We start from the raw sequence: 14228 nt of genomic DNA, 5'->3' as shown, positions 1-14228 counted from the left end.
GACTCGAATGTTATTTTATTTTCATCAAAGAGTTTTGAATTTGGACAAAAGTTTGCTCTAGTCAAACAAAGAGGTATATTATAATCTTGTGTCCTCAAGTACTCGGGAAAGAAACATTTTGGCCTACTTGATAATGGAATTGTGCGGTGAAAAAAAAGAACATGTTATGTTCAGAGCAAAGTAAAACTAATTGATTCCCATGACTCCCGAAATAAATTTGGTGAAATGTATAAGGTTGTCAGACTGTACATGGAATAAAAGTGACAAAATGCCTGGCAATACATTAATAGCAATGGATCTGTCCAATTATTTTTGGTTAGATTTATTTGGAACTTAGTTATCCTCCAAGTTCAGTGAAAAAACAAGTCATTCACAAAATCAATTTATTATAAAATACATGAATCAATGCAAAAGCACCATGCTTGAACACCAACAATGGCAAACAATTTCAATTGTTAAATACATAAGCTGTCTCAATCTAATAAGCAAATTTTAGATTGCAACCTTTTCTTTTCACTTCTCCATTATTCACTTGAAGCACCTCTATCCTGGACAACCACTGAATGCTGTAGTTCAGACCAAAGGGATGGTTGATATCCATTAGTGTTATGTCCAGAACATAGTGAGGTAATATAGCTGAAATAAGATAACAGTGATGATTTCTTTTTTAGGTTGATTTTCCATTTATAATTATTACATACCTTGATGCATCCATATTTCATGAGATCATTTTCTGCATCTCTTTCTTTAGGAAAAATTAACCGAATTCAGAGGTTTTAATTAAACCCTTAGAAATATTAAGGAATATATTTAAAAATTGTGGTTTATTTAAATATCATTTAAAAAGTTCCATGATGGAATGTATAGAAGTGAATATGGTATAATTAATAATGGGACAGTCTGGATGGAATCACAAATAGTTTTTAACAGTGATAGATCTTAAAAACAATATCATTATATCAATAAAGTGGGATAAACTAACGAACGAGTTGGCTTATCGTGAAGTCTTCTTAACATGTTCAGGGTACTACATCAGATTATTTGAAATGTGTTTCCTAGCATGAAGGTAATTGTTATCAAAAAAAGGACGCTTTCCAACACTAAAATTTATTAGGAATTGAAAAATTTTTTCAAAACAAATATCTAACGTACCGACCAGTAAAAAATGGACTTCATATATGATAGATCACAATGAAAGTATGGAGATAAATATTGTTATTCAATTTATTACTCAAACAGGAATGATTATTTACAGCAATGGTACTAACCTTTAGGGTCCCTGTGAGTTAAGACCTTCACAGAGTTTTCCTTGATGAAATTGTCTAGGGTAGGTGGTAGTACAGTACCTTCACTCCAGAAAACCTGGAGTCCCGGTTTCACCTAATGTGAACAAAAAGAACTATTAATCAAAAGAATAGCAATATAATGTTCAAGAATATCAATATAAAAATTCACCTCAATTATCATGGACCAAAATTTATTTCACTCGTTAAATTCCACCTAACTGCAAGGTGAACACTGATATAATTGTTAAATATATGCATATGAAACAGTATTCTGCCATGCTACCTCTAAACACAGAGAGTATTTAACTAGAACCATTATAACATGACAAAACAGAAGGAAATGTCAATATGTACCAGGTTTTAGGCTTTATCAGTGGACTTATTCCCTACCACCAAAACAATTTTATTTTGAGGGAAGATATTATAGAAATTTTCCTTCCCTAACCCAGTGATTTGTTTGAAGATTATAGAGCCTAATGGAGTCAAGGAAGCCTAATTTTAAATTACTGTTTTCATCAATAACCTACATTTCTGTAAATATTGTATGTTGGATAAAACACCTAATATATTGATGGCAAATCGGTCTATTTCAACAGCAAAGTCTAAGAGATTTAATTTTAGATAGAATATTCCTCACATGCTTATATTAAATAGAGATATATCCCATTCCGTCATTTTTTTTCAAGGAAATTTTTGAGTTCTCTTAGGTACAATTGAACATGCTTCATTTGCCAATTCATCCCACAAACATGTTTTTACACTCACTAGTCAAAAACGCCTTTGCAAAAAAAGTAATGTTGCTGCAAAGTTTGGTGAGAACATACCTGGAGACTTTCAGCTTTAACAATTTAACATTTTTTTAAGTTATTGCCACAGGGAAAATCAGAGATCAGTCTTCAATTTGCCTGGGTCCGATTTTGTTTTATGGTCAAAAACTACATTTCTTTCTCATCCTCTTAGGGAAAAATTATGCTGGATGCGGATATTCAGAGACCTGATCAATGAAAGTGAGTCTTAGATGGGAAGTTGGTCATGCTTTTTATTAAGCCTTCAATCTTATTTTCAGTTGCCATTTCATGTGTCATGTATGAAACCACATCATTGTGCACATGTTTTAAACCCGACAAATCCTAAACTTAATGACATTTGAACAATATTTTTCATATATCAATGCATGCATGATAAAAGTGCATGTTAAAAGAATTGCAAATATTACGGTAGATTCCCTGATAGATTTAAGGTGTTTAACCCAGTTCATTGGACATTTGAAGCTTTCCACATCAAAAACCTGCCAATATCCTTCTGAAACCAAGGAAAATGTAGCTTTACATGAACCATCAAACACATTTAGCATGAGTGCAAGACAAAAGGATCAGCAACTGTTGAAAATTAATTGAAGTTCGGGTAATTTTGAGTAATGAAGATCTTCAATAGAGCACAGATTAGCCAAATAGATACATCAAAGGGGCAATGCTATCTACTGAGTTCAACAGTGATGGCCTCTGAAAGTTAAAAAAACACTGGGAGAAATGTATAACTCTAGATGGCGACTATACAGAGAAGTTTCTAGAATGTCATAAAAATTCAGTTTTTATCCCGATTATTTTTTGGAATAATGACAAGGTTATGCTACCACCTCCTCGGTTAAAGGTTAGCAATATCCTGATAATTATGAAGCCAGGAAACAGAAAAAAATATAATAAAATACACTCTAACCTATCACATCAAACATAAGATTTGAAAGCTGCAATAGTGAAATTCCAGTAGTCCTGATGCATTCATAGGGAGGAAGGAATTAATGACTTGCATTATAAGATTGTTAAGGACAAACTCATTTAAGCATTGATGTGGTGTGTTGTGTTATATGGTGTAGGAACATGGTTGTTGAAACAAGGCAATACACATAGATTGGAGACTTATGAGGTTTGGGTGTGGAGCAGGATGGAAAAGGTAACATGGACATATAGAATAATAAACAGGAAGTGCTATACTTGGTAGGGATTTGTGGAATAAATCTATACGAGGCAGAAAAAACGGATCATTTTGATGGATAATGGTATATTAAAGTGGAGAACTTCAGACAAACAAGGGACAAGTAGAAACAGGATGGCCATGTTGCAATAGATTGGACGGTGGAAGAACAAGGAATTGAAGATATACTTTTTGCACTGTTAAATGGGTTCTGTTTTGTAGATGAGGAATGGAAATGTATTGATCTATCATTGTGTAGGCTGGTTCGATCTATAATCTATCTTAACAGGAAGAATATCAAATAATAAGGTATTAACTTTGGAAATTTGATTCCCTTGTACTCACTCATACTCAAAGACCTGAAATGAAATGTTCAACAATGTGTACTTCATGAGAGTCATTACCTACAAACTGCCTTTGAAAACACTAAATAGATAATTGAATTCCTGCATACAACACCCTAAGACTTACCTTTGCCCAGTTGTACAATCCAATAAAATATTCGTCCATGATTTCACTGAGTATTATATTCCTAATAATACGTTTTTCAACCAATGCCTCCAGCACAATATACATTTCTTGAAGGTCAATAAGTCTTATAGGTATTTCTGGATGCAGTGAAAAAATAACATACTCCAGCACAGGTGTACCCGCTGACTTTAGAGCTGTAAGTAGAAAATAGAACCAAAATAGTGCCACCATGTCCAATTTACTCACATAGAATGAAAAATCTTTATATCTGAGAAATAAAGACATAAAAAAACAGTAATCAACCCGAAGGTCGGTTTAGTAGGTGATGGTAGAGATCACCCAGTACTAAGCCCTATACGGCGTGTTCAAATTCACACATCAGGGTAGGGGGGCCAGTTCCTTTCCCTGTGCTGGTTATGGTTTCCCAGGAACACCTGGTACCCGAAAAATCACTTTAGCTTGGGTGGAGCTGAAGGTGCCCAGAGTGCCTTGCCCGGGAATCGAACCCGGGACCCTCTGGTCAGCAGTCCAACGCTCTACCCCCTGGACTACCACGACCCACTAATAAAGACAAAACCTTGAAGTTGGAAATAACTTTATAAAAGGTTTAAAAACCGTAGAGTACAATTGCATAAGGCTAAATTAAAGGTGCTTCGTAGCATTAAACTCTGTTTCTTCAATCCTTCAAAAAATTCATTTGCACAGTTGATTAACTTAATCACTCCAGGATTTCTTTGACCCCCAACTTTCTTAAACACTCTCTGAAGTTTCTGTAATGACACAGGAATTTGATGACTGCAAATTAAGATGCACTACTTACATTTGAATCTCTATAGGCATGGAAAAAATTATTATAATTAAGATCAATATGAAATTTTAACAATTTTAAAATTAAAAACATGGCATAAATTCTTTGGAATTATAAGTACTCAGAATAGAACAGCAAATATGCTCAATGGATATGATGACTTAAGAGTTCCTATTTTATGAGCAGAAGGACCTGCAGTGTAAGATTAATTAATGAGGGGATACTTTCCTTCATCAAGCATGTGATCATAAGCACCAAAATTGTTTCCTCTTATGGGCTATCAAATGTAAGAAACATTCCCATTCCATAGCATATATTTTTCAAAGTGCATATGTTAAGCACATGAACTTATAAACTTATGTTTATTGGTTCCTTAAAGACATGTATGGAACACATCTCATTGCTTTCAAATACTCCAGACAGACATAAATACAAATGTAATTACAGTTTGAATACAAATGATAGTGACAAATAAAAAAGAAAACAGTAAACAGTAGTAGTAGTAGTTTTGAGAGTTTTAGGGTGCGTCGACAGCTAAGGTCATTTTGCACCACTCATTAAAATTAAAACTAAAATTCCTTTTTAATTAGGAATAAATAAATACGATTAAATATATAAATAAATAAATAATTGTTAAAATCAAAAGGCATTAAAATTATGAGATCAAAAACTATATCTGCCTCATTAAACCAGTTGCCCTTAAAAAATTTAAGACTCGATTTATGAACCCAGAGTCATCCCTAAAATATAACATAAGTCTCCCCTTATATTAAACATGTCTCTGGTCCTTTGGTATGTTCTACATTCTGTCAGGATATGTTTTATTGTCAGGGGTTGGAGACACTCATTGCAGCGGGGCTGTTCTTTTACCTCCGCAAAGAGGTACGAATGAGTGAGGGCAGAGTGCCCTATTCTCAGGTGCGTAATCATGACCTCTTCCCTCCGAGTTTTCCCGATGGAAGAGGACCATGATGAAACGACCGGTTTTATTGCCTTGAGTTTATTATTTTGCAGAGACTGCCAAGCCTCCTTCCACTGATGCAGGACCGAGTTCCGCAAGGCAGCCTTTACGTCCTCCATTGGAACCAAGGTGGAGTCGGTCTCGGGTTTTCGAAGGGCATCCTTCACTGCCTGGTCAGCTTTTTCGTTACCTCTAATGCCAACGTGACCAGGAGTCCATATAAAGGAGACCCTGTTCCCCTTTCTCTGAAGGGACAACAGGGTATAATGGATCTCCTGGACTATCAGGTGCACAGGTGCAAAGACCGATATAAATTTTAGGGCGCTCAAAGAGTCTGTGCAGATGAGGAAAGAGCCATTGCTTTCTTTTATTTCTCCTAGGGCCGTCCTTATGGCCGACAGCTCGGCTGTGAAAATGCTGCAAGAAGTGTGTAGTTTTTTCCTCACGACTCCATGGTAGTGGGACACGACCGCATAGGCGCATGCAGATTCTGACTTTGACCTGTCGGTGTAGACTGGGAAAAAGTCAGAAAGTGAGCCGAGGACGGCACTGAAGAGCTGCTGGTATTTGGAATCCGTCGTCTTGGCTTTGCGGCGTGCATTGGCAATGAATTTAATATCCGGCATTGGCGGTAACCAAGGCGGATACTTAGCATAGGAGATGGGGCATATTTGAGGAAATGTAAAATTTACCTCATTAATAAAATCATTAAAACGAACGGCAAAAGGCCTAGTTGCCCTTCTCCGCCTGTTAAATAAGTCTAAAAACCGTTGGTTAAAAACTATGTTAAAACAAGGGTGGTTTGTCTCTGATAAAATTTTACAGGCATAGTTGCCCATTAAAATCATCCTGCGGGTTTCCAACGGAGGCTCCCCTGCGTCTGCAAGTAAGCTTGGGACTGGGCTTGTTCTAAATGCCCCGGTGGCCAACCGTATCCCAGCATTGTGGACACATGTAACTGGTTTCAAGTAAGACTCTCGTCCTGAGGAATACACTATGGAACCATAGTCCAGTTTGGATCGCACCAAGCCTCTGTACAATAAAAGCATGGTGGTGCGGTCTGCTCCCCATAAGGAGTGAGTTAAAAACTTTAAAACATTGAGGGTTTGGCGACACCTCTCACGTAACACGTGGATATGCTCCCGCCAGTTCAGCTTTTGGTCCAGGATCATGCCGAGAAAGCGGCCAGACTCCACAAATGGGAGAATACTACCCAACAGGGTTAGGGTCGGCGTAACGTGGTAACCGCAAAGACGGTGAAAGTGCACGCATTTCGTTTTCTCCATGGAGAAACGAAATCCGTTCTTTCGCGACCACTCTCCCAGTTTGTTTAGAGTCACCTGGGCTTGCCTGGAAGCGTTTGGCAGTCGTGTCGACCGGCAAAATATGGCTAGGTCATCCACATAGAGCGATGCCATCACCGGGACATTGATGCATTCCACCATGTCGTTGATGGCTATGGCAAATAACGTCACGCTCAGTACTGAACCCTGGGGTAACCCGTTCTCCTGTGTAAAAGATCGGGATAAGTGCTTCCCAGTCCTTACTTTAAAAAGGCGGTTGGTTAAAAAATTTCTGATAAATAGGGCCATGTTGCCTCTAAATCCCCACTTGCGCAACGTGTTGAGGATTCTCCATCGCCACACACACTCATAGGCCTTCTCCAGGTCGAAGAAGACTGCTATGACGTGTTGACGTTGGAGAAAGGCTTCCTGGATGAAGTTCTCAGTGCGCACCAGATGGTCTGTCGTGGACCTGCCACGCCGAAAGCAACACTGAACGTCGGAGAGCAGGTGTCTACTCTCCAAGCACCACATGAGACGGTGGTTTACCATCCGTTCCATCACCTTGCACAGGCAGCTGGTGAGAGATATGGGACGGTAGTTATTTGGGTCATTTTTGTCCTTGCCCTGTTTTGGGATTGGTATCACGATGGACTCTCGCCAGGCATTTGGAAAACTGCCCTCGTTCCAAAGTTGGTTGAGGGTATTTAGGACCTCCCCAATCGCAGTTTCCGGAATGTTCCGGAGAAATGCGTTGTGGATTTCGTCCGCCCCTGGCGAGGTGTTATGGGAGTCTTCGATGGCGGATTTAAGCTCCCAGGGCGTGAAAGGCTCATTGTAATATTCAGATGTAGGACCTGCACCAAAATTGAGAGGGACTCTCTCGCATCGCCTCTTCATGTTCGCAAAGTCCGCGGCATAGCCCTCGTCACTGCTATTGGCCGCGAACTGACTGGCAAATATGTTGCTTATTTCGGCAGGTGAATTAACCACCCGGCCAGCAACAAGCAATGGCGAGATGACAAATGAGCCCTTGGACCCGGAGATTTTCTTAACTTTGTCCAATACCTGACCAAGTGGCGTGCGATGGTTGATGGTAGAGACGAATTCTATCCAGGAAGCCCTCTTGGCCTCCTTGACGGCCCTTCGAGCTCGCGCTCTCAGGCGGCGGTACGATGCCAGATTAGTTGCCGTGGGATATTTTTTAAAAATAGTCAACGCTTTTTTCCTCGCCCGGATCGCCCTGTTGCATTCCCCGTTCCACCAAGGGACAGGAGCTCGATTAAGATTCCCGGACGTACGAGCGATACTTTTGGTAGCTGCCGCCAAGAGCGTTGAACTTAGTTTATCGACGTTGTGCAACGCGTCGAAACTTGCGTCATGTTTATATGTAAACGTACGCTTGAAAAGTGGCCAGTCCGCACGGTTAATACGCCACTTTTCCGGAGGTTTTGAAATGGTGGGCGAAGAGTCTTCTTTAACGAGTAGAAGAGGAAAATGGTCACTCCCACAGAGATCGTTGTGGGTGGACATTTTCAGCTTTGGGGCTAGACTTCTCGAGCATAAACGAAGATCTATTGCTGAGAATTCCCCATTGAAGCTGTTAAAGCGGGTTTTTTCGCCGCTATTTAATAAAAACAGGTTAAAATCCTCAATCAAGTTGGATAAGATTCGACCTCTCCTATTACTTCGGGTTTCTGGCCCTCCCCAGAGAGGATCATGGGCATTAAAATCTCCCATCAAAATGAACGGCTGAGGAAGCTGGCGGACAAGGGCTTCAAGGTTCAGGCGGGTCACCGGTGCACCCTCTGGGAGATACACGTTACATAACGTCATCCTCTCAGGGGTGTGCACCGTGACAGCGACGGCTTGGAATGGAGAGTTCAGTTGGACTCGGGAGGTGTAAAGGGCCTCACAGGCCGCAACTGCTACTCCCCCTTGGGCTCATTGGCCACTTAGGTCATCCATTCTAAAAACAGTGAACCCCTTCAGAATACCCTTATCTTCAGCCTTAAAATGGGTCTCTTGGAGACGAATACAAGAGGGTTTAAAATCTTGGATTAAAATGGCCAGCTCCTCCTTGTGCCGATAAAAACCATTGCAGTTCCACTGCAATATGGAACCCATTTAAAGTTCTAAATTAAAATGAATAAATAAGTTGAATAAAAAGGGAGATGACCAACTCTATTGAGGTTATCGCTTGAAGCGATGTTTCCTCTTCCACTCGCTTGCGAAGACCTCTGTATCAGAGATACTCTGGTCCTCTTCAATTACAGTAAACAGGAGCAGATTCAGTGCATATATGGATAAAATTATTTATCAACAGAGAGAGACATAAATTGATCCACAGCATAGAATTGATGTTTGCACAGTAACTGATAAAGTTTAGATTTAAATTATAACACATTTTCTAATTCCCTTAATTTTCAGGAATTGGACACCGGCATAAGCGTTTCTAGCAAACATAGCAGAGTAGTTATCTTCACGACAATACACCTTCTTGTGCTCTGCTTATGTACATCATTATCAGTTTTCAAATTGAACATGGCTGTGCTTCACTGTAAAATAATTATCGCAATGAAAATATACATACAGGGAATAGTTTACATTTTTAAAGTACAGTCTAAAACTACATGCCCTTTAACGAAGATTCTCAATACCCATTTTGGCAACCTCAAGTGGTGCATGGAATGACATGAGTGCCCGCACATGACAGTTCCATTTTTCAGTTTATTATGAATGACTGCAAAGGGTCGGGGTAGAGCGTTGGACTATTGACTGGAGGAACCGGGTTCGATTCCTGGGCGAGCCTGTCCAGGCACCCTCAGCTCCACCCAAGCTGTGTGATTTCTCAGGTACCAGATCTTCCTGGGAAACCATAGCTGGCACAGGGAAAGGAACTGGCCCCCTTATCCTGATGTGTGAATTTTACATGTCGTCGGGCTTAGTACTGGATGAACAACCATTACCTACCAAAGCAACCTTCGGGTTGATTACTGCGTTTGTTGTTTATGAATGAATGTATAATAAACTGAGAGCTATACCTTCATCAACCGGGTTCACAATTTTCCTCAGGAGTAACAACCTAAAAATTTGTGAGTTAATTATATCAATACGAGTCTCCAGAGATAGTCTCATGTATCCCAAAGAATTTTGTCACAGTGGAAGACTCCGGAGAGGACCCATTAATCCTCAAAATGGGGGAGGCTATAATTTTTCTTTGATCGTATTAAATTGGATAAATGCAGTTTTCTCATTTTTCATAAATACCAAATTACCTTCACACCATTTAATCAAACAGTCAATGTTATTTTGAATTGCATATACGTTCTAGGAGGAGCTTAGGTGAGTTGTATCACCTGCATAAATATAAAACAACCAATTAATAAAATAATTTAGGAGGTTATTTATGTAAAGCAGGTTAAGTATGGGACCCAGATTAGATCCTTGATATGATACTCTCAATCATCACACGATTAGAGATTGCTAATGATTTTTATTCAGCTGAATGCAATTTAACTGTTTGTGATCTTCCTGTCAAAAAAGATTTCATCCATTGGTTAGCAATCCCAGAGATTACATTTTCCACAGTAGTGCTGCATGATGAACTGAACCAAAAGCCTTTTTAAAGTCATAGAAAACATCAAATACATTATTCCTTTAATCAAGTTCAAGTAGAGATATCATGAATGAATTTATACATCAGTTTCGGTTAATTTATTCTACATGAAGCCAAATCGATAGTCATAAAGAATAATTAATACCCAAAGAGTTTACTTAAGAAGTATAACAATCTATTGTACATAACTTGTTCCAGAATCATGGAGAAAACAGTATTGAAATAGGTCTATTATTCTCAATAGTTTCAGCCTCAACTTTGTGGAAGTTCATTTTAATAAATGAAAAAGAAAAACTTTGTTCCAATCCACCACTTTATTTCAGGTACGACTAGTTTCGACGCTACGGCGTCATCCTCAGGTACAAAGTTTAGAGTCACAATCATTGTATATATACCCTCTTCAAGAAAGGGTGGGGGAGTTGTGGGAAGAGGGGGCGGGGAGGGGAGTACGGGGGTAGGTACGAAGGAATGTGGGAGAGAGTAGGAAAAACCAGGAAAAGCGTTAGTGAGCGCCCCTTTCTTAACCCACCTTCCAATCCCCCCCACTCACTAACGCTTTTCCTGGTTTTTCCTACCCTCTCCCACATTCCTTCGTACCTACCCCCATACTCCCCTCCCCGCCCCCTCTTCCCACACCTCCCCCACCCTTTCTTGAAGAGGGTATATATACAATGATTGTGACTTTAAATTTTGTACCTGAGGATGACGCCGTAGCGTCGAAACTAGTCGTACCTGAAATAAAGTGGTGGATTGGAACAAAGTTTTTCTTTTTCATTTATTAGGTCTATTATTATCCATGTTTGGTGGGTTACCTTCTTCGAATACTGGGAATACTTCAGCTACTTATAATCTATTTAAAAAGGTGCCTGAAGACAGATTCATTAACTTAATGTGTTATAACATGGATCATTGACGAATTACCAATGCCTTTGAGTAGAGTTTATGGTATATCACCATTGCAAGCTGAGTGCTTCTCGCTTATTTTCTTAATTACAATCAATTTCTCGGTCATCTTCATGATGAAGGAAGCTAGTTTTCGCATTGAGAAGCATACCCTTTGATAGATCATCAGGCCCTAGTTGATGAATTTTGCTTTTTAGCATTCCAGTTATCAAATTGAGACCATTTTCATTCAGTAGATTGGGAATATCATATTGGTTGGTAACAAGAGCATTATTATGATATAAAGCAGCCCTACTGAACAATTGAAATTTTGAGGTAGCATTATTAATAAGATTCCAAGGAGATTTACAAGGATTTTTGGAGAAATTAATGACGTACATGTTATAGTTCCCTTTAGCCTGCATCACCAAATAATTGTATTCCTTTCTGATGGACTTATTATAAGATCTCAGTGGTGCAGAGTCATTTTATTTCAGATTATTAAAGTTTTTTTTCGATTGGCAGGAGAAGCCACAATTTATTGAGTTATCCATTTGCAGTTTGATTTCTGGGGGACTGGAGTTTTTACAGGCATCAGTGGGAAGTATACATCGACACAATGCCAGAAAATTTCATGGAAGTTGACTTTAGAGATGAATTCTTGGTTCATAAAGACACAATCCCAAAATTAATCTTGGAGTAATATTTGAAAATGAAACTGAGCTGATAATGAGTACAAACGCTTGTGTTGATCCCACCATGAAAAATGCTGAAGCCAGCATTGATAGAAAACTTCAATAACCAAGCTTTATGGTCTGAGAAGTACACATCCAAATTTAGAATCAACATATACAATGTTGGAGAAAATGTTTTCTATGATTGAGGAGGAACTAGTTACTCTTGTAGGTTCATCTAAGGAAGGGGAAAATTTAAAATTCATCTATTAAGTGATAACTTCGAGTAGAAAACGAACCAAACCCAATGTTTACACCACAGATTATGGTTTTCACTGAATTTTTAGCAAAAACATATAGCTCTAGAGAAAAAGGTCAACGAAGACAGAAAATCGCAGAGTTGAATTGTAAACACACACAATAGTAACCCTTTTATCACTAAACGACTAATTCACTCAAGATCAAGCCCCCTGTTCGAGATTTCACAACGTATATTTCGGGGTTTTAGGTCTTTTTTAAAAAAAAATCTGCTAACCACTATTACTACACTAGGGTCTGCGTAAACATGAGATCAAGTTAAAACCATCGACGCTGGCTACTCCAGTTTTGTTCGGGTTCAACCAATGTTCTGAAATACATACAACATTTGCCTGGTGGTCGATTAGGAAAAGTTCAAGTACATTCATTTTGGATCAAATGCATTGAATTTTTATATGTAACACGAAGTCACTATGATTGGAAAGTTTAAAGCTACAACTTCTATCATTAACTAAAGCGACCGAGATATCACTCAGCACATTTTGCGAATCACGATTTCCCATCCCTTAATATAGCCACATAGTACACCCTTGCTCAGTTTTGGGGGTAATAACTTGTTTACGATGACTCCGTAGGGCCATCAGAGTGGAATCACAAGTGTACCATTATCAACATAGTCAATGCCAATCTCAAAGGCACCGTAAACACTTTAACGGCAATTATTTCGCAAAATTCGGAGACTACCTGAATTATCGTTTGGCTTATCTCGACATATGGAGAACTTGCGTTTCTTCCATTTCAAGACTTCTCACCATCATCGGAGCTCGTAGAACTCTCTCGCGAACTCTATGCTCGTCGATATCTTGGTTGGACTGCTTAGACTTTCGAGTGGATTTTAATTAACTCGTCTGGCTGTTCTGGGTCCATCCGCTTGGTATCACTTACCAGGTCAGCTTTAAGCGAGGAGCTGATTAGTTTTTCAGCAAATGTCACTTCCTTCGTTGCGCGTTAAGGTAGCTCAATTGAGGCTTATTATGTCGAACAAATCCGCTTTCTAGAATTCAAGGACAGCCGCCATTTTGTTGGTTCTGGTACCATTTAGGGATCGGCAAGATAAACACCGCCAGAAAACACCAGTAGCATCTTCAATGACTTTCAGGTTGATTTCCTTTGGCCCGATACATTAAGAAAACAACATTCGTATTCGTCACAAGATAGGACTATTTCTGAGATAGAAAGGGATTTTTTACAGGCGAGGCACTAGTCGTTTGTCTAGGAAGGCGCCATTTTTGATCCCATATGCTCTTCTCAGCTGTTCTTCCCAGCTGTTCGTCCCACTCCCAAAATTCTAGGAATTTGACCCAAATAAGATTTGACCTACCTGCTGCCCAGTTCAGAAACTCATATTCTTCCACGTCAATATACCATCTGATACCCTTCTATATTTCTTGAGAAGAGATAAACCTTAAGAAATTTTAGGGTTTTTTATTTGAAGTATCGATAGGAAAGAATGTTGAAAAGTTCTTGAATTTTGCAATTTAAGGAAAAATGTGGAACGAATAACCTAAATGGTTTATTTAAAGTTTGTGAGAAGAAATTAGCTCCCTTTCAGATGGAAAAAAGAACAAATTTAAGAGTTAAATCTAGTAGGACAACTATATAATGAGTTTCAGAGCTGGGGACATCACAAAGGTCATGGCATTAGTGATACTCGAAAAGATAATATTGAATTCAAGCAGGGAGGTGATACCAAAGTGAACTTAATGTAGACATAAAAATGCATGCCAAAGTTGTAAAATAAAAAGAAATTATCCAGTGTTAAATGAAGGTGTTCTTGAAGGAAGGATAAAGAAGTTTAGATTAGCTGAAACACAAGAGGAATTGAAGGACCTAACGAGAAATCAAGCAAGGGAAGTAGTTTCGAGAGAATATGGTGCAAATGTGATTGGGAAAATAGGTATTATGGAATAATTTGAACCAGTAGGGAGGGAATGAACGATGTGTAGCCAGACGCA

The 14228-nt window shown here is 39.0% G+C and overlaps 1 protein-coding gene across 1 annotated transcript; it reads right to left on the bottom strand.

The window, feature by feature from the left end:
• Nucleotides 1-406: 406 nt before the first annotated feature.
• On the bottom strand, nucleotides 407-12978 carry LOC139697236 (glutamate--cysteine ligase regulatory subunit-like). The gene is made up of 4 exons (XM_071595908.1): nucleotides 12958-12978; nucleotides 3729-3922; nucleotides 1269-1380; nucleotides 407-636 (listed from the first exon to the last, which is right to left on the bottom strand). The coding sequence occupies exons 2-4, from the start codon at nucleotides 3831-3833 to the stop codon at nucleotides 479-481; spliced, it is 375 nt and encodes a 124-aa protein (XP_071452009.1). The 5' UTR covers nucleotides 3834-3922; nucleotides 12958-12978; the 3' UTR covers nucleotides 407-478.
• Between the last annotated feature and the right edge of the window lie 1250 nt (nucleotides 12979-14228).

The sequence above is a fragment of the Hetaerina americana genome, unplaced genomic scaffold (assembly GCF_022747635.1).
Source record: "Hetaerina americana unplaced genomic scaffold, ioHetAmer1.1.p SCAF_70, whole genome shotgun sequence".
Classification (NCBI taxonomy): Eukaryota; Metazoa; Arthropoda; class Insecta; order Odonata; family Calopterygidae; genus Hetaerina; species Hetaerina americana.
The sequence above is the reverse complement of the archived record's forward strand: the minus strand, read 5'-3'. Positions and strand labels throughout refer to the sequence as shown.